General features: G+C 38.2%; 1 protein-coding gene across 1 annotated transcript in view; it reads right to left on the bottom strand.

Annotated features, from left to right (window-relative positions):
• Nucleotides 1-17,571, bottom strand: part of Rab3gap1 (RAB3 GTPase activating protein catalytic subunit 1) — an 89,884-nt gene extending 72,313 nt beyond the window's left edge. The window contains exons 1-3 of the mRNA XM_008832451.3: nucleotides 17,549-17,571; nucleotides 17,400-17,455; nucleotides 9,905-9,980 (exon numbers count right to left, since the gene is read on the bottom strand). Coding sequence (XP_008830673.1) covers nucleotides 9,905-9,980; nucleotides 17,400-17,455; nucleotides 17,549-17,566 — 150 coding nt within the window. The 5' untranslated portion in view covers nucleotides 17,567-17,571. The remainder of the gene's footprint in view (nucleotides 1-9,904; nucleotides 9,981-17,399; nucleotides 17,456-17,548) is intronic.
• Nucleotides 17,572-17,714: the final 143 nt, after the last annotated feature.

The following is a 17,714-nucleotide window of genomic DNA, read 5'->3' on the forward strand; positions in this document are numbered from 1 at the left end:
GCTGTTCCTCATCTACGGCAATCCATTGTCAGTATTCCTTTGGATAGAATTGGGGTCTGCTGTTCATTTTTCCAGTAGTACTACTTTTCCAGTGGCTACTTTTTAAAAGTATTCAGATGAGGGAAGCTGGAGAGATGGCTCAGCGGTTAAGAGGACTGACTGTTCTTACAGAGGAGTCAATTCCCAACACCTACATGGCAGCTACAAACTATCCTTAACTCCATTTCCAGGGGAATCCAAAGCCCTCTTCTGACTTCCACAGCACTGCACAGCACGGGTGCAACTTTTCCAGTGGCTACTTTTTAAAAGTATTCAGATGAGGGAAGCTGGAGAGATGGCTCAGCGGTTAAGAGGACTGACTGTTCTTACAGAGGAGTCAATTCCCAACACCTACATGGCAGCTACAAACTATCCTTAACTCCATTTCCAGGGGAATCCAAAGCCCTCTTCTGACTTCCACAGCACTGCACAGCACGGGTGCACTCACATACATGCAGGCAATACGCTCATACACATAAAATAAAAGTAATAAAATATTTAAAAAATTTTTTTAAATGTTAAAAGTATTCAGATGAACCCACACCAAATGGTATTTGAATACTTTTCTTTTTAATAGTCACTGTGACAAATCATTTAAGCTTTCTTTTTGCCTTTATTTAGTATATATAAAAGAGTACACGAAATCAGGCAGGGATATTAAGGGGAGGGTACGGATACAGAGGTGTTCTAAAGATGATCAAACTATATTGCAAGACATTTGCAAAATTTCCATGAAAAATTTTTAAAAACTGAGAAGTTAGAAAATGTAAAAGGACATTTGGGCACAACAATGTGACTCAATAAGCCTTAACATATGACAGAGTGCTGGGGGGCTATGGGGAAGGTGAATACAGGAGGGGATCTAAACATGCAATATATGGCATTCACAAAAAAATTCAATTTAAAAATACAAGATAAAGGAATACTCTTTAAAAAAAAAAAAAATGTCTTGAAGCTATCAAGATGGCTAAGTTTAATCCCCAGAACCCAAACTGTAGAAAGCACTGACTCCTGCAAGTTGTCTTCTGAACTCCATATTCATACTGTGGTACGAGCACCCATATAAAGACATATACATATACACGTACACACACATATAAATGTAATACGAGAAAAGCCTCTAGAACATTAAAGTATCAAGTGCTTTACAAAAAGCAAAATTTCCTAAAAATTTTATGTCATGTTTAAAATCATAAGCAGTAATTACATTCATGTTTTAAAAGAACTCTAAATATAATCTGTTTAATATTGTGTATCTTATGCAACATAGAACAAAGTCATATATTCTGGGTAGACAATCAACATTTACAAAGAATATACCAGGCAATGAATATGTTACTGATTTACATCTTCTATCTGCGTGCCAGACCAAAAGAAAAAAAACTCAAAAGCTTAAGATTCATAGCAATAAGCTGGGTGTAGTGGCACACGCCTCCAATTCCAAGCATCAGAAAGGCTCAAGGCCTCGTTGGGCTACAAAGCCAGTTCCAAGACAGCTTGGACTGGTCAGACCTTGTCTCAAAACATAAACAAAAACAGCAATAAAGATGTAATTGCCATGCTGGGTACATACCTTTAGTCCCAGCACTTGGGAGGCAGAGTCAGGGGGATCTCTGTGAGTTCAAGCCTGGTCTACATAGTGAGTTCCAGGCCAGCTGAAACTACAAGGACCATGCCTCAACAAAGACAAAGAAAGAAAAGAAAGAAGAGAGAGAAAGAGAGCAGGAGGGAGGGGAAAAGAAAGATGTAATTGTCAAGATCCCCCTAAAATAATTAAGATTTTAACTTTTATTAAAAAATATTTCTGTTCCAGGACTGGAAAGATGGCTCAGCGGTTAGGAGCACTGGCTGCTCTTGCAGAGGACTCAGGTTTGATTCCCAGCACCCACATGGTGGCTAACAACCATCTGTAATTCCAGTTCCAGGGGATCTAGAACACCCTCTTCTGATCTCTGTGGGCATTGCACGAAATGAGTGCACCCACCTACATGCAAACATTACACTCATACACATAAAATAAAAAGAATAAAAATTTTTTTTAAAGACCTCTATTCCAGACCAGGAATGGTGGCACATACCTTTAATCCCAGCACTCAGGAGGCAGAGGCAGGTAGATCTTTATGAGTTCAAAGCCAGCCTGGTTTCCATAGCGAATCCAGGACAGCTGTGACTACAGGGAGACCATCTCAAAAAGACCAAAAAAAAAAAAAAAAAAAAAAAAAAAAAAAAAAACACCTCTATTCCATTTATTTTAAGAAAATGTGATTTATACCAAGCCAAGAGGAAAAATATGTCAGAACGCTATTTAATGAAATTGCATATTAATTTTTTGTATTGCTTAAGACTTTTTGGGGGGGGTCTTTTTGAAGCAGGGTCTCCCTGTAGCCCCAATTGTCCTGGAACTCACTATGTAGACTAGGCTGGCCTTGAACTCACAGAGATCTGCCTGCCTCTGCCTCCCAAGTGCTGGGACTACCAGCGTGCACCACCATGCCTGGCTCAAGACATTTTTAAAGAAAGATCTTTCTATGGTTCTATTGATTTATTGGCATATGTCCTATATCAAGTTAAGTTCAACATGAAATTCACAATTTATATTGACAACTTTACTTATCATGCTGAAAATTTTATTTATTACACATTTGGTTATTAATGGAAAAAAATCTTTAAAAATATATGAAAGTATTAGGAAACATCCAAAAATGTCTACAGAGACCTCTTATCTATTTTAATTAAACCTCAGATTTTTCAGCCTTAATTCTTGATATAACCCCCTTGAAGTGCTAGGTGTTTAACCAATGCTTAACTTAGGTGCTGGGTGTTAACTATGTGTTAAGTTAGGTGATCCAAGTAACAATGAATCATTTTTACTGCAAAAACATATTAAGTGATCCTATTTGCTTATATTCTGTGTTTGTAGTCTCTTCTACTTATCATTTTCCAGCCTCTGACCATATTTAATAGAGTGGCAATAATAACGGCTGACTGAGAGCTCAGTGTTTTAAGTAGATGAGTGACAGAACCAGAGCTCCAGCAAAGTTTGACACTACAGTCCACAGCATCACAGTGCTAAGAGTCACCTCTCAAAGGAGCTCTCTTGTCATTTTACCCAACAAAAACAAAAATCCCTCCCAAACTTCTACTTTGAAAGTAGGAAATACCAACTACTGTCCTCTGTATAATCTCCAAAGCCATTATCCACAGTATGGTTACTCCTTAAAGGAAAAATGAAAATGAAAAAAAAAAAATAGACCCTATTTTAAATAGTGCTATTCCCCCCAAAATTGTATGAGCAGTTAAAACTCTGCTTTCATTTTATTCATTTCATTTCAGAGACACTGAATTTCATCAGTGACTGATCCTCAGCTATCTAATTTCTAAAAACTTCGAAGTTATAAGGGAACAACAACTATTTATGAAGTTTGTTATCTGTTCCAAATTTGGCTTATGACAATATCTTAAATTTGGGGAGTTTCTCAACTAGAGAAAAACTACAGTTCAAATCCATTTTACAGTTGGGTGTGGTGGCAAATGCCTTTAATCCCAGCACTTGGGAGGCAGTGGCAGGTGGATCTCAGTGAGGTCAAGGCCAGCCTGGTCTACATAGTGAGTTCTAGGCAGCTAGGGCTAAAAGGAGACCCTGTCTCAAACAGACCAAAAAAAAAAAAAATCATTTTACATTTGCCATATGAACTCTCTAAGTATGGAAGTAGACGTCATTTCAATTTGCTAAGTGGGTATGAAAATTTCAAACTCATCTCAGCACTGCTTGAGTCATTAGTCGTCTATTAATATTCTAAAGTTAATGATTCTTCTATGAATGTTTCAGAGGGGTAAGAGTCAGTCTGATCATGACATAGCTAAACTTAACATTTCATACAAGCATTTAATCATGTTTGCCAGCCACAAAGAATAATAAAATGCCAAAGCTAAAAAGAATTTCAAAGGTCATTTCTTTAATTTCCCTCCTTTCAAATAAAATCATTTCATCATCTCTTATAGATCCCAAGACATTAAAATTCAAAAGGCTTCCTCAGAAATCTATTTTAATGCTTCCTCTATGTAATGTTATATTTACTTAAATTCATGAAACCAAAAACAGGGAGAGTAAAACAAAGAAAAAATGTGCATTTTAGGGCTGGAGAGATGGTGCAGCTGTTAAAGGCTTAGGCTCACATCCAATATGCATTCTAAAGGTAAGTGAGACCTAGATGTAACACTACTTTATCAACTACTGGCAGAATAACTGGGCAAATTACTACATAAATTCCAAGCCTCATTCCTCATCCATAGACTGAGATAATAACTCACCACTGAAATTTATTTAAGGTTTAAGTAAGTCAACATGTATAGTCCCAGTAATAGTGTATGGTACCATAGCATATGTTCAATAACTAATATCCCCTCTTAAAACCATTTCCCAGCACTTCAGGTTCTGCAAAGCTAAAGTAGCTCAGTCAGATAAACCCTCCCTCAGATAAAAATGATAAAATCTGGGGTGGGGCATGGTGGTGCATGCCTTTGATCCCAGCAATTGGGAGACAGAGGCAGGTGGATCTTTGTGAGTTTGAGGCTAGCCTGGTCTACATAGTGAGTTCCAGGGCAGCTGGAGCTACAGGGAGACCCTGTCTCAAAAAGACAAAAAAAAAAGATAAAATCTGGCTGAAGAATATTTTAAGATTCTATAGTTAAATGTAAGCAGAAACTGGAGAGGAGTTCACACATAAGAAGAAGTGTATTTGATGAGATCTGCATGCATCCATCTTTTTGTCTAGGGCAGCAGTTCTTGATTTATTAGATCTAGGATCTGGTTACACTTTTAAAAATTACTGATAATGATCCCACATCATACATTTTAAAAGTATGTGGGAATACAGATCATTGCTAGAGCATGCCTCCCAAGTGCCGGGTCTAAAGTTTTGCACCACCACGCCTGGAATTAACATAAATCTTTACTGATGCTTTTCAGAAAAATATAAAAACAGCATTATTTCACATTTTTCCAAGTCTTAACATACAGTTTTTAAAAAGACAAAAGGACTCATAACTGTTTCTGCAGTTTACCTTTGCACTTTATTGTTCTGACTGAAATACAGTGTTACAAAAATTCAATTTCATAGATACAACGTAGTTAGAAAGGGCAGGGCCTTGACAACCTTTAAAGCTCTGAGGAAGATGTTTGTTTTTGAGACAGGGTCTCATGCATTACAAGCTGGCCTTGAACTTGCTATGTGGCTATAGATGAAAATTTCTAATCCCCTTGACTCCACATCCTGAGTGCCACCATGCCTAGTTTATGTGGTGCGGGGGATGGAACCCAGGGCCTGAAGCATACCGGGCAACCATTCTACCAACTGAACCATAGTCACAGCCCAACCTTTAAAAGCTCTCAGGAACCCACAGGGAACCTGGTATAATCTAACTGTAATCCCAGCACTCAGGAGGCTGAGGCAGGAGGACTGTCATGAGTTTGAGGCCAGGACTCATAGTGAGTTCTAGGCTAGCCTGGGCTAGTAAGTAAGCTCTTGCTTCAAAAAAGTCAAATCAAGCCAAACTAAACAAAAACAACAAAAAAAGAGCCAACCGGGATCTTTCCCAGGGGTTACATCCTAAGAATTGCTGATTGACAGGCACTCTAATCTGCACAACTTGTGTCAGCAGAATTATACACTTTACTGTACTTAGTCAATAGAGTACTGAATTTAAACCTGGCAGGGCAGTTCTAGAGTTGTACAAATTGCAAGCTGTTCAAGTTGTAAGCCATAAATTTTACATTAAAACTCTGCCCCAGAACTGGGTATGGTAGCACACACCTTTGAACATAGCACTCGGGAGACAGAGGCAAGTGGATCTCCGCGAGTTCAAGGCCAGCCTAGTCTACATAGCAAGTTCCAGACCAGCTGAGGTTACAGGGACACCTGTCTGAAAAAGACCAAAAAAAAAAAGAAAAAAAGAAAGAAAAAAAGAAAAAAAACCAACTCTGCCCCAGATTTTAATTATCTACTAAGACTGCATATGCAACAAAGACTCCAAAATAGTGACAAGGGCTTAAAAGAAAAGGATTTTAGCTACTACTATCACTGGAAAAGAGCTTTAATCCAGCCAAGTTAAACGCTTGCTGGAACAACCAAATACTTTTCAGAAGAACAAAACAAATTTTATGACTTATGAATGAGAACTTATGAAAATTAATCAGTGATACAACAGAAGTTTGTTTATATTATAAATGAAATATAGATTAAATTCAGTCTCTATATTTCATTTGAAATGTAAGATTAACTTAAAAATTACTGGATATGATACATATAGAAACACCACCACCACCAAAAATTCCACAAAAAGCAAACAAAAAACAGGAAAATGGGACCTGTCCTGAAAAAAAAAAAATGTAGTCAAAAGAAATCAATCTCCAAAGGACCTAGGTGATAGCATGAGTTTTAAACTAACATTAAAAAAAAAAAAAAAAAGACCCAAACCTGTAGTTTCCAATAATAAGCATGCTGGGGAAGAAATCAGGAAAACAATCCCATTCTGTGAAATTCTTACATAATATTTTCATATGAAGCTTGAACATATACATAGACAGTTTTTAGGTTGCTAACTCCTCACCAAAGCAATAAAAGCCTAATCTTAAAAAAACAACAACAAAAAAAAAACTTAGCCCTAGCCCTATTCCCCCAGGTATCTGTGGATGCTTAAGTCACTTAGATAATGTAGTACTTGCACATAGCCTACACTAATTCCCTTATATTGTAAATCATCTCTACAGTACTTACTGTAATTAATACAATATAATTATTACATTATTTTAGGGAATAATGACAAGTGTTTGATGTAATTTCATTTTCATCCTTAACTTTTTTTTTTTCCTATTCCCCCAGGTATCTGTGGATGCTTAAGTCACTTAGATAATGTAGTACTTGCACATAGCCTACACTAATTCCCTTATATTGTAAATCATCTCTACAGTACTTACTGTAATTAATACAATATAATTATTACATTATTTTAGGGAATAATGACAAGTGTTTGATGTAATTTCATTTTCATCCTTAACTTTTTTTTTTTTTTTTGAGACAGAGTCTTGCCCAGGCTGACCTAGAATTCAATGAACTCAAGCCTCCAGCCTCAGCTTCCAGGCTGACATAGGATGACACAGTGAGAATTGGAGGCTAGCCTGGGCTGAATAGTAAAAATCTGCCTCCCCAGTGAAACAAGAGCCTGGTTTAAAACTGATGGGCAGACACGTGGATGGAGGTACTACTGAACAAGAAATGGCAGAATGTTAATTGTTGGTTACTAGGTGATGGGCACTTGGGGGGTTTGTTACACTACACTATCTTGTAAACTTTACATTTTTGAAATTTTCTATAATTGTTTTAAAACAAAAATTTATTTTAAATTACCCCTCAGCAGATGAGAACAAGCATTACTATCCTTTACATGTATTGAAATTTTTTAAAACCATACTTTATGTATAGCAAGAGTTTACATATTAAATAACACTATAATAAATAGAATAATTTGATAAAATTTTAAACAGGAAAAAAATTTCAGGTTTCAGAATCTCTTTCTCCAGAACAAAAATAATTTTTTTAATCACCTTTGCTAAGTGGGTCAATGTGACACATGTATTCAGTAACTAGTCATGACTAATTCTCACTGCATTTATGGTCAATGGAATTAAAAAGCAAGCCCAATTCTCACACTCACAGTCACTTCCTTCAGAGGAATAACATGTTGGATTCTTTTTTTAAATTTTTGTTTTATGTATATGAGTGTATTTATGTAAATGCATGTATGTCAGTGCACCCCATATCATGCGAAGCCCACCGAGGCCAGAAGATAGTGTCAGATCCCCTGGAACTGGAGTTACAGTTATTAGCTGTCATGTGGGTGCTGAGAATTGAACCTGGGTCTCCTGGAAGAGCAGCCAGTGCTCTTAACCACTGAGTCATCTCTCCAGTCCCTACATGCTAGATTCTTTTGAAATACAAAAATGTTTTATGCTACTTCAATATTCATGAAGTTGAATCCAATATCTACCATGAATACTAGAAAAATTCATTTTATATCCTCTTTCATGATACATGCATCCTTTTACCTCACTGTCCTTCCTCATCATCCATTCTTGGTCTCCTTTCTAAATTTTTGAACTTTACCCACATTTGCACCTGTTTTCAAAGATGCATGTATATACATTATAGACCAAGACCTGCATATGAGGGAGAACATGCATTTTTTTTAAGGCATTTACAAAGTCATCTTGAAATCTGCTTTCTCCACCTGTCTATGCTCTACCTAACAGAGAGAAATGAGCCTCAATTGCATGCCTGGCAGTATGTACCTACTGTAATCTGATGTAATTCCTACCATCTGTTTCCTTATTCTCTTCCTCACTAGAACTTACCTAGATAATAGCATGGATCTTACTTTGCTCACTATTTCTTTGACCTGATATATAGCAAATACTCAGTAAATATATATAATTTAAAGGATTCAAGAATTAGTATCGGAGCTCATAAATACCAGGCACAGATCTTGTTTTCAGTAATTCAAATGTTTCCCTTCCAGTTTATTTTACCTTTAATCTTATTGGAATCTATACAAGCTGTTGTTATATGTGTGCTTCAAGTGCAATAGAATGATCGAACTTCACATTTTGTCTTTATTCAAAAATATGGCCAAGTGTGGTGGTGCACACTTTTAATGCTAGCACTCAAAGCCAGAGGCATGCGGATCTCTGTGAGATAAGAGGCTAGCCAGGTTTATACAGCCAGGCCAGCTGGGATTTCAGAAAGATCCTGTCTCAAAAAACAAAGGAAAACAGAAAGATTAAAGCATTTTAACACAGCACATCAACTTTATCTATTCCAAATGGTGTGATTCACTTTACTTTTTCTGCTCATATTCATATGAACAAAGAAAAAAAATCTTAATGTATAACAGCCTCAAATTCTGTTATAAAAACCTCTAACAAATATTGAAGTAGACAGTGCTTGTTACATAGCATATATCAGTTAAATTATTGAGTAGCAATAGATAATAAAAACAACGATCAATTTTACTTCAAAAGAATTTAACAAGCTAAGCATGTACATAAGATCAAATTTTTATGTCCCATTAGTGAATCAAGAAATCTAGATTTGTTGTCAGAATATTCTGGAGGATACATTAGGGATGTGGTTAATTAGTAAAACTATCAATATAAATTGAGTAAAAAAGCTGCTAATTATAACATAAGTTGTTACACCAAAGTTTTTCTTCATTAAACAAATTATTAGTAAGTCCATTTTTTTTCTCTAATTAAAAAAATTTGAAACAGTATTTACTAGCTTAAAGAAAATTAGACTTTGAAAAGAGTAAACTCAAGGAAACAAATGAAATCACACCAAGGATGACATACTAAAAAACTTTAAAGGCTGGAGAGATGATACAGTGGTTAAAAGCACTGGCTGCTCTCATAGAGGACCCAGGTTTGGTTTCCAGCACCCACATAGTGGCTAACAGCTGAACTCCAGTTCCAGGGAATTCAACACCCTCTTCCGACCTCCACAGGGACTGCCCGACACAAGTGCACTTACATGCACCCAGGCAATACACTCATACACATAAAATAAAAATACATTTTTTTAAAAACTTTATTATTTAAAGTTATAGATTTTAAAGTTACGTATGTATTATATACATCATTTGCCACAAATTTAAATCCAAAATCTTCCAGATACTATTTGATATTTATAAACTATACATAATTTTTAAAAAATTAAATATTTAATTCATATGTGCCAAGTGCAACAAAGGGCATACAAATAAAGATTTCAAAGTAAGTACCAATGTAGAGACATCAGCAAACAGATCTCACCTTTTCAAGTGGTTTTCCCAGAGAGTTTCCAATCAGTTTCCAGTCATTCAAGACTTCTTCAACTTTAGAAATAAACCTAGGAAGGGGGAAAAAACTTTCTAAATACATAAAACTATACATTTTATTCCTATTACTATACAATTTCTTTTAAAATTGTTTTTTTACATTTTAACAATTAGAGAAAGTTCAGCAAATTTAATATTGTTAGCTCAATTTAGGGATACAGACTAAAAACAGAAACAATGTTGTTCAGCTCGAGAATTCCTAAATTTTGAGTCATTTAGATCTGTTCACTAAATATATTCTTTCTACAAAATAAAAATTAAGAATAACCCTCCCAAGGGGCCAGAGATAATTCAGCAGTTAAGAGCATGTACTGCTCTTCCAGAGGACCCAAGTTTGATTCCCAGAACCTAAATCAGCTCAGAACTACTTGTAGTTCCATTGGGTACCCACACTAATGAGCACATACCCACGTACAGACACACACACACATATACACATAATTTTAAAATAATTTTAAGATAAATCTAGGAGCTAGAGAAACAGCTCAACAGTTAAGAGCACTTGCAGAGGACTGGGGTTCAGTTCCTAGCATCCACACGGTAGTTAACAATGGTCTGTAGCTCCAATTCAAGGGGACTTCAACACCTTCTTCTGGCCTCTTCAGGCATTGCACACACAAAGTACACTTACATTCGTGCAGGCAAAACACTCATAAAATACAAATAAAAAGAAATTCTAAAAAATAAAATTTTTACCAACTGATCAAATAATTCCCTTTTGATATGGTAAATAAATTTGGAACAGAAGCAAAAACTGAGACTAATATGATATTAAGGATAATTATACAACTAATAATTTCTCCTTGCTTTCAAAATAACAGACCTGTTTAACTTTCCCTTTAAATATATATACAAATTACCTGAATTGCTCTCCTTTCCCCCTCAAAGGAAAACGCTATTTGGAAAGTTTTCTTATTAAGTCTTAAGGGACAACTGAAAAAATGTACATTTGCTAAAGGAGCAATGATCATTTAAAAGCTATGTGCTTGTGGGGTCGCTCCCTCTCCTCGTGGGTCGTTGGCCACTGTTCCACGAGGACAAAGGGAGCAGAAGCGACGAACGGGGTCAGAGCGGCCAGTGAGCACTGACCGAAGAAAGCCCTTGCGGGGAGGCAGGTTCAGTGATGCAAACAGCTCCAGACTCAGTGAAACAGCTCCAGATTCAGTGAAACAGCTCCATTTATTTAGTGGGATGTCAGGGAAAATATAGTGTGGAGGCAGCAGCCAATGCTTCAGCTGATAGGTACTCATAGTATGCTTTATTTACATGTGGCAGTAGGAGCCTATCATCCGACTACTGGGCAATGCCTGATTGGCGGCACTTTCCAGGTAAGTCAGGCAGAGAGCGGGAGGCCCCCTGCTGAGAAGGGGAGTCCTTCCATATAGCGCTGAGCCCCTTAGAGCTATCCAGACATGGAGGACTACAGCCCTAGCAGCAGGGTTCCCCAACATGTGCTCTCTCCAATCTTTATATTTTTGAAGACCTAATAAAAAGTGAACTGAAAGGGCTGGAGAGATGGCTCAGCAGTTAAGAGCACCGACTCCTCTTGCAGAGATTCAGGTTCAGTTCCCAGCACCCACATGATGGCTACGAACCATCCTTAACAGTCATCCAAAATTGCACTGCATACATGTGATGGATGCACTTCCATACATGCAGGCACCACACTCATACACATAATATTAAAACAAAATGTTTTAAGCAAACTGAATGGGCTAGACAGATTACTCAGTGGTTAAGAGCATTGACTCCTCTTGCAGAGGCCCTGAGTTCAGTTCCCAGGATCCACATGCTGCCTAAAAACCATCCCCAACTCCAGTTCTAGAGGATCTGATGCCCTCTTCTGGCCTCCATAGGCATTGCATACACGGCTGCACTCATATGCAGGCAAAATACTCATACACATAAAGTAAAAATAAATCAAAAAAGTTTTTTAAATATTTATTATTTTTATTTTATGTGTATGAATGTATTGCCTGCATGTATGTGAGTGCACCCATGTTGTGCAATGCCACGGAGGTCAGAAGAGGGCTTCAGATTCCCTGGAACTGGAGTTAAGGACGGTTCATAGCCGCCATGTGGGTGCTGGAAACTGAACCCAGGTCTTCTGCAAAAGCAGTCAATGCTCTTAACCGCTAAGCCATCTCTCTAGCCCCCTCAAAAAATATTTTTAAGTGAACTAAATTTGACCAGCAACATGCTCAACAGCAGCATATGAAAACTTTCAAGCTGTTTATAGTGACAGAAATATGATGCAATCTAGCAACAACCAACATTACTTCCTAAAGCATTCAGGAAGTACTACCAGGGTGATTAAAGTCAAACTGTATTCAAAGGCATCAGGTTTTTCCTTCAGTGGCATTAGAAACTAATATTCACATTCAAAACAGTAGTGACAGTAATAAATCAGTTTATGATTTGACTGAACCTTCTCATTAACTCCTTTTTAAATTAAAAGCAGTGGCTAGAGAGATGGTTTAGAAGGCTTGACTACATAGTGAATTTGAGGCCACCCTAGGATGCATAAAACCCTGTTTGAGGTTGAAGAGATAGCTCAGCGGTTAAAAGAACTTGCTGTTCTTCCAGAGGACTGAAGTTTGGTTCCCAGCACCCATGTCAGGCATCTCATAATCACCTGTAACTGCAGCTTCAATGGATCAGATACTCTCTTCTGGCCTCTGCTGGCACCATATACACATGGCATACAGATATACACATATCCATAAATTTTTTTAGTATTTTTTTTAAATTTTACATGTGTGAGTGTATTAATAGCCTGCATGTATGTTAAGCACACCTGTGTTGCACAATGCTTATGGAGATCAGAAGAGGGCATCAGATTCCTTGGAACTGGAGTTACAGACAGTTGTCAGATGCCATGTGAGTGCTGGGAATTGAACCTGGATCCTTTGCAAGAGCAATCAGTGCTCTTAACTGCTGAGCCATTTCACCAGCCCCCATAAATTTTTCAAAATATATCTTTTTTTTTTCCTTCTTCTGAGACAGGGTCTCCCTGTAGCCCCAGCTGGCCTGGAACTTGTTATGCAGACCAGGCTGGCCCTCAAACTCACAGAGATCCACCTGCCTCTGCCTCCCAAGTGCTGGGATTAAAGGTGTGCACCACCATGCCCGTTACTCAAAATATATCTTTTAAAAATTAAAAGCAGTCTCAATTCATGTATGAATGCACTCTGGGGGAGGTTCAGTCAAATGGCAATTATTAGCTTTGAAAATAAGTGGACTTGGGGCTGGAGAGATGCTCAGTGGTTAAGAACACTGGTTGTCCCTGCAGAAGACCCGGGTTCGAAGCCCAGCATCCACATGGCAGCTAACAACTGTCCATAACTCCAGTCCCAGTGGATCTGACAGGCTCTTCTGACCTCCATGTGCATTCCATGACATGGGGCATTGCATGACCTATATGCAGGCAATACACGCATACACATAAAATAAATTTTTAAAAAGTGAACTAAAAATAAGTTTACATTTTTTAAAAAAAAAGTAAAAATGTAAAATGTATCCAGAAAATAAAAATGTGCATGAAATATACCTTGCAAGGGGCTAGGATTGTGGACCAGTGTTAAGATGGCTTATCTAGCATGCCTGAGGCCCTGAGCTCCATTCTAAGAATACCATCCCCTGCAAAAATATGGCTGTAAATTGTTCTACTAAATGTGAAATAGTGTTACATCACCTGGAATAAGACTGTTAAATGTAAGTTAAGGGTGTACGTTATATACATGGAAAAAATAAAAATAGCAAGGAATAGAAAAAAACAATTAACAAAAAAATTAAATTTAAAAAATACCATCCCCCACCCCACAGGAAAGCACTAAGAACACATAGCACTTTTTTTAAATTTTTATTTTTATGAGTGTTATGCTTACATTTAAGTGCACCTATATCATGCAGTGCCATGGAGAAGAGGGCATCGGATCCCCCTGGAACTGGAGTTTCAGACAGTTGTTAGCTGCCATATGGATGCTGGGATTCAAACTGAGGTCTTCTATAAGAACAGCCAGTGCTTTTAACCACTGAGCCAGAGCTCCTACCCCATTGCACATTTTATAAAAATTAAAAACTGAAAAAAACAAAACAAAAGTGGAAGCTATTCTAATGTCCAACTGAAGCATACAGTTGTAGATTAATGGTACATCTACTCAATGAACCAATATATATCATTAAAAAATGTTTTGAAAAACATTTGAGACAAGAAAAAAATGTGTTAAGTGAAAAAAGAAAGCTAGTGAAAGAGGTATTAATATAGTTTGACCTAAAACGTTTACAACATACACGATTAAAACAAAACAGGTCAAAAATTTAATAGTTACGTTCTGGTGTAGGTTTGTAGATTTTTTAAATTTACTATGAGGTTATTATTACTATCATCAAAATAATTTAAAATATAGCTTTCAGAGTAAAAGGAGGACCATCTTAAAATAATGGATAAATTCTAGCAGTACTAGCTAAGAGAAAATTATATCCTATACATATTGAGATTTGACTAAGAAAATTAGTAACTTTTTTTCTTAACCACTCTCCAGAACTTAGCTCGAGTCACTTAACTTCTTATTCTATATGAAGTTCTTTTGTATACACTTTTGGAAGAAGAGATTTCTTTCCATTTCCCTTCTAAGCTTTTACATCAATTTGTAATTACAGATTCTTGTATTACATGACTCTTATCTGTCTCTTCTGTTAGAAAGTACATTCATAAGAACAGGAATACAGTAATCTATTTTTCCTCCTTTTGATTATTGTAAAGACTCGGAAGAGGCTGGGTGTGGTAGTGCATGCCTTTTAATTCCAGCACTTAGGAGGCAGGGGCAGGTGGATCTTTTTGAGTTCGAGGCCAGCCTGGTCTACATAGTGAGTTCCAGGATAGCTGGGGCTATAAGGAGACCCTGTCTCAAAAAGACAAAAATAAAAATAAAAAGTCTGGGGAAGAAACCAGGGCCTTGAACATGCTAAGCCTTATTTGTTTTTATTATCACATCCCTAATTTCCTACACTACACATGGACATTCAGCAATTTTTTTTTTCTTTGTCTTTTTGAGACAGGGTCTCCCTGTAGCCCAGCTGACCTGAACTCACTATGTAGAGTAGGCTGTTCTTGATCTCACAGAGCTCCACTTGTCTCTGCCTCCCAAGTGCTGATTTAAAGCATGCACAGGTACGCCAACCTGCTGGTAAGTATTTCTTAACCTGACAAATGATAAAGAGTTATGGGAATCTACTTAGCCCACTCAATAAATTATCTATATGATATATAACCCCTGATGAGAACTTTTTATTCAAACATTAATAAGAAATTTTAAAGTCTCTGCATTTTTTTCACAAATTGTAAAATATTAGTTTCATTCTACAAACAAAAATTTAAAAGCCAAACTAAATTTCTTATGTTTAAAATCCTCATGACTGTATTAACAATTATTTCCAGAAGAAGAGCTAAGCAATTTATTATTCCCTTTAGGAAATTTTAAATACTTAACTAGGGAAAAGTGATCATTTTTCTTTCAAAACATTGGTCAATGATGTTTCCTTATCACTCATCCTCCGAGATTCAACTCACGTTTTTCTCTTCTTTTAAAATATTTATTTTTATTTTATGTATATGAGTATATTGTCTCCACGCATGTAAGTGTACCCATGTTGTGGAATGCCTGTAGAGGTCAGAAGAGGGTGTTGGATCTCCTGGAACTGGAGTTACAGACAGTTGTTAGCCACCATGTGGGTGCTGGGAACTCAGGTCCTCTGCAAGAGTAGCCAGTGCTCTTAACCACTAAGCCATCTCTCCAGCCCCCTTTCTTTTCTTTTCAAAGAACTGTATTACATTTATTTACTTTGTATATATGCATGTCTGTGCATGTTGGTGCATGCCATGTGATGGTTGGAGCACAACTGGCAGGAACCAGTACTCTTCTTCCACCATTTACGTCTTGGAGATCAAACTTGGGTTGTCAAGCTTGACAGCAAGTGCCTTAATCCACTGAGCCATCGCCAGCCCTCAAATTACACTTACTTTGTTTTTTAAAATTTTATTATTCTTGTTTTATGTGCATGCGTGTATTGCCTGCATGCAGGTAAGTGTACCCATGTCGTGCAATGCCCGCGGAGGTCAGAAGAGGCTGTCGGATCCCTTTGATGAACTTGAAAATAGGAAGACTCAATATGGAGCTTTAGTTTCTTGCCTGAAAGACTGAAGCTAAGGAAGTGTCAAGAAGGGCAGTTTGGGACATGTTAAAGTTAGTATCTTGACAGTTGTTAGTGTAATTTGAGGGGCTAGAGAGATGGCTCAGCAGTTAAGAACATTGGTTGTTCTTGCAGACGTCCTGGGTTGGAATCCTAGCACCCACATGGCAGCTAGCAACTGACCATAACTCCAGTTCCGGGGGAATTTGATACCCTCTTCTGACCTCCGTAGGCACTGCACGAGATGGGTGCACTTATATACAAGTAATACACTCACAAACATAAAAAATTTTTTAGTTTTTTTTTGTAATTCACAACACTATCCCTATTTAAACTGGTTCTTTGAAGTGAGTACCAATTGGCTTATATTTTAATCACTTGCTGGGCTTTTTGAAAGGTATGGCTTTTCCCATCCTTGGTATAGCTCTGGAAACACAGTACCTGCTCATAAAGTTTTGCTAGTGTGTTGTTTACTGCCTCTATTGCCCCACCCTCCAGAGCCAGCTACTGCGTCAAGGATCTTTTGTATTTTCCTATGCCGTCAAATGATATGACACGCACAATTTTCAAGAACTACAAAACACTGCAACAGTATAAAATAACTCAGTACCCATACCCTGATGGGTTTCTGTGACACTGAACAGGAAGTTTCTCGACTATTTTTCAGTGATATAAAAATTTCATGAAAACAGCTGTTCCTGTGAGTTTGACAAGTTCGGAAGCCTGGCCACATTACCTAGTTAAAAATACAGCAAGGTGAACCACAACGGTCCGTAGACATGTTATTTGTAAAAAATGGAGGAGGAAGAGCGGGAGACGTAGGGGGATAACAGAAAGGAAAAACAAAATTGAAAGGGAAAACAAAAGTAAATTATTCTGGAAAACAGAATGGAGATGGGCGGATGGACAATCATCAACAACAGCTGCGAAGCGGACAGCTTATGACAAGGGAAGCAAACGGAAATGTCAGCAGGAACGACCAGGGTGAGCACGAAAATGACTCTCGCAGACTGGTTGAGGTGTCAGTAAAGTGTTGGGGTCAAAACTTTTTCAGAAGGGTTAGTCTGACCACAGACGTGGAAGGACGCGGAAGCGAGCGGCGGCCGGGGCGGGGCGGTGCCAGGGGCCAAGCCCAAGAACTGGCGTGGGCGACTCCATCGGAACGCGTCACCTGCGTGGGGGTGAGAGGCAGCGGCAGCCTCCCCGCCGGGCCTGTGGGACCCAAACGCGCCACTCACCTTTCCCACTCCGAGGCAGTGGTGAAGTCTGTGATCTCAAACACCTCGGACTCGGGCTGCGAGGGGAAAGGAAAGCAGACATTGAGACTCAGGGAGCTGACGTAGGCGGCAGAACTCCGGGATGAACTCACCTAGAGTGGGGAACTCACCTCACTATCTGCCGCCATCTTGACGAGCGCCGGGGTGAGCGCGCGCGGAATGCCGGGAAGAAGGGCGAGAGGAGGCGGTGCTGAGTCCATGGGCGGCTTGTCAGCGTGGTGTGGAAGGGGCGCGATGTGGCCCACCCCCAGGGCCCCGCCCCGCCCCCAGGGCCCC

Source organism: Nannospalax galili, unplaced genomic scaffold, assembly GCF_000622305.1.
Source record: "Nannospalax galili isolate Female #2095 unplaced genomic scaffold, S.galili_v1.0 scaffold995, whole genome shotgun sequence".
Lineage (NCBI taxonomy): Eukaryota > Metazoa > Chordata > Mammalia > Rodentia > Spalacidae > Nannospalax > Nannospalax galili.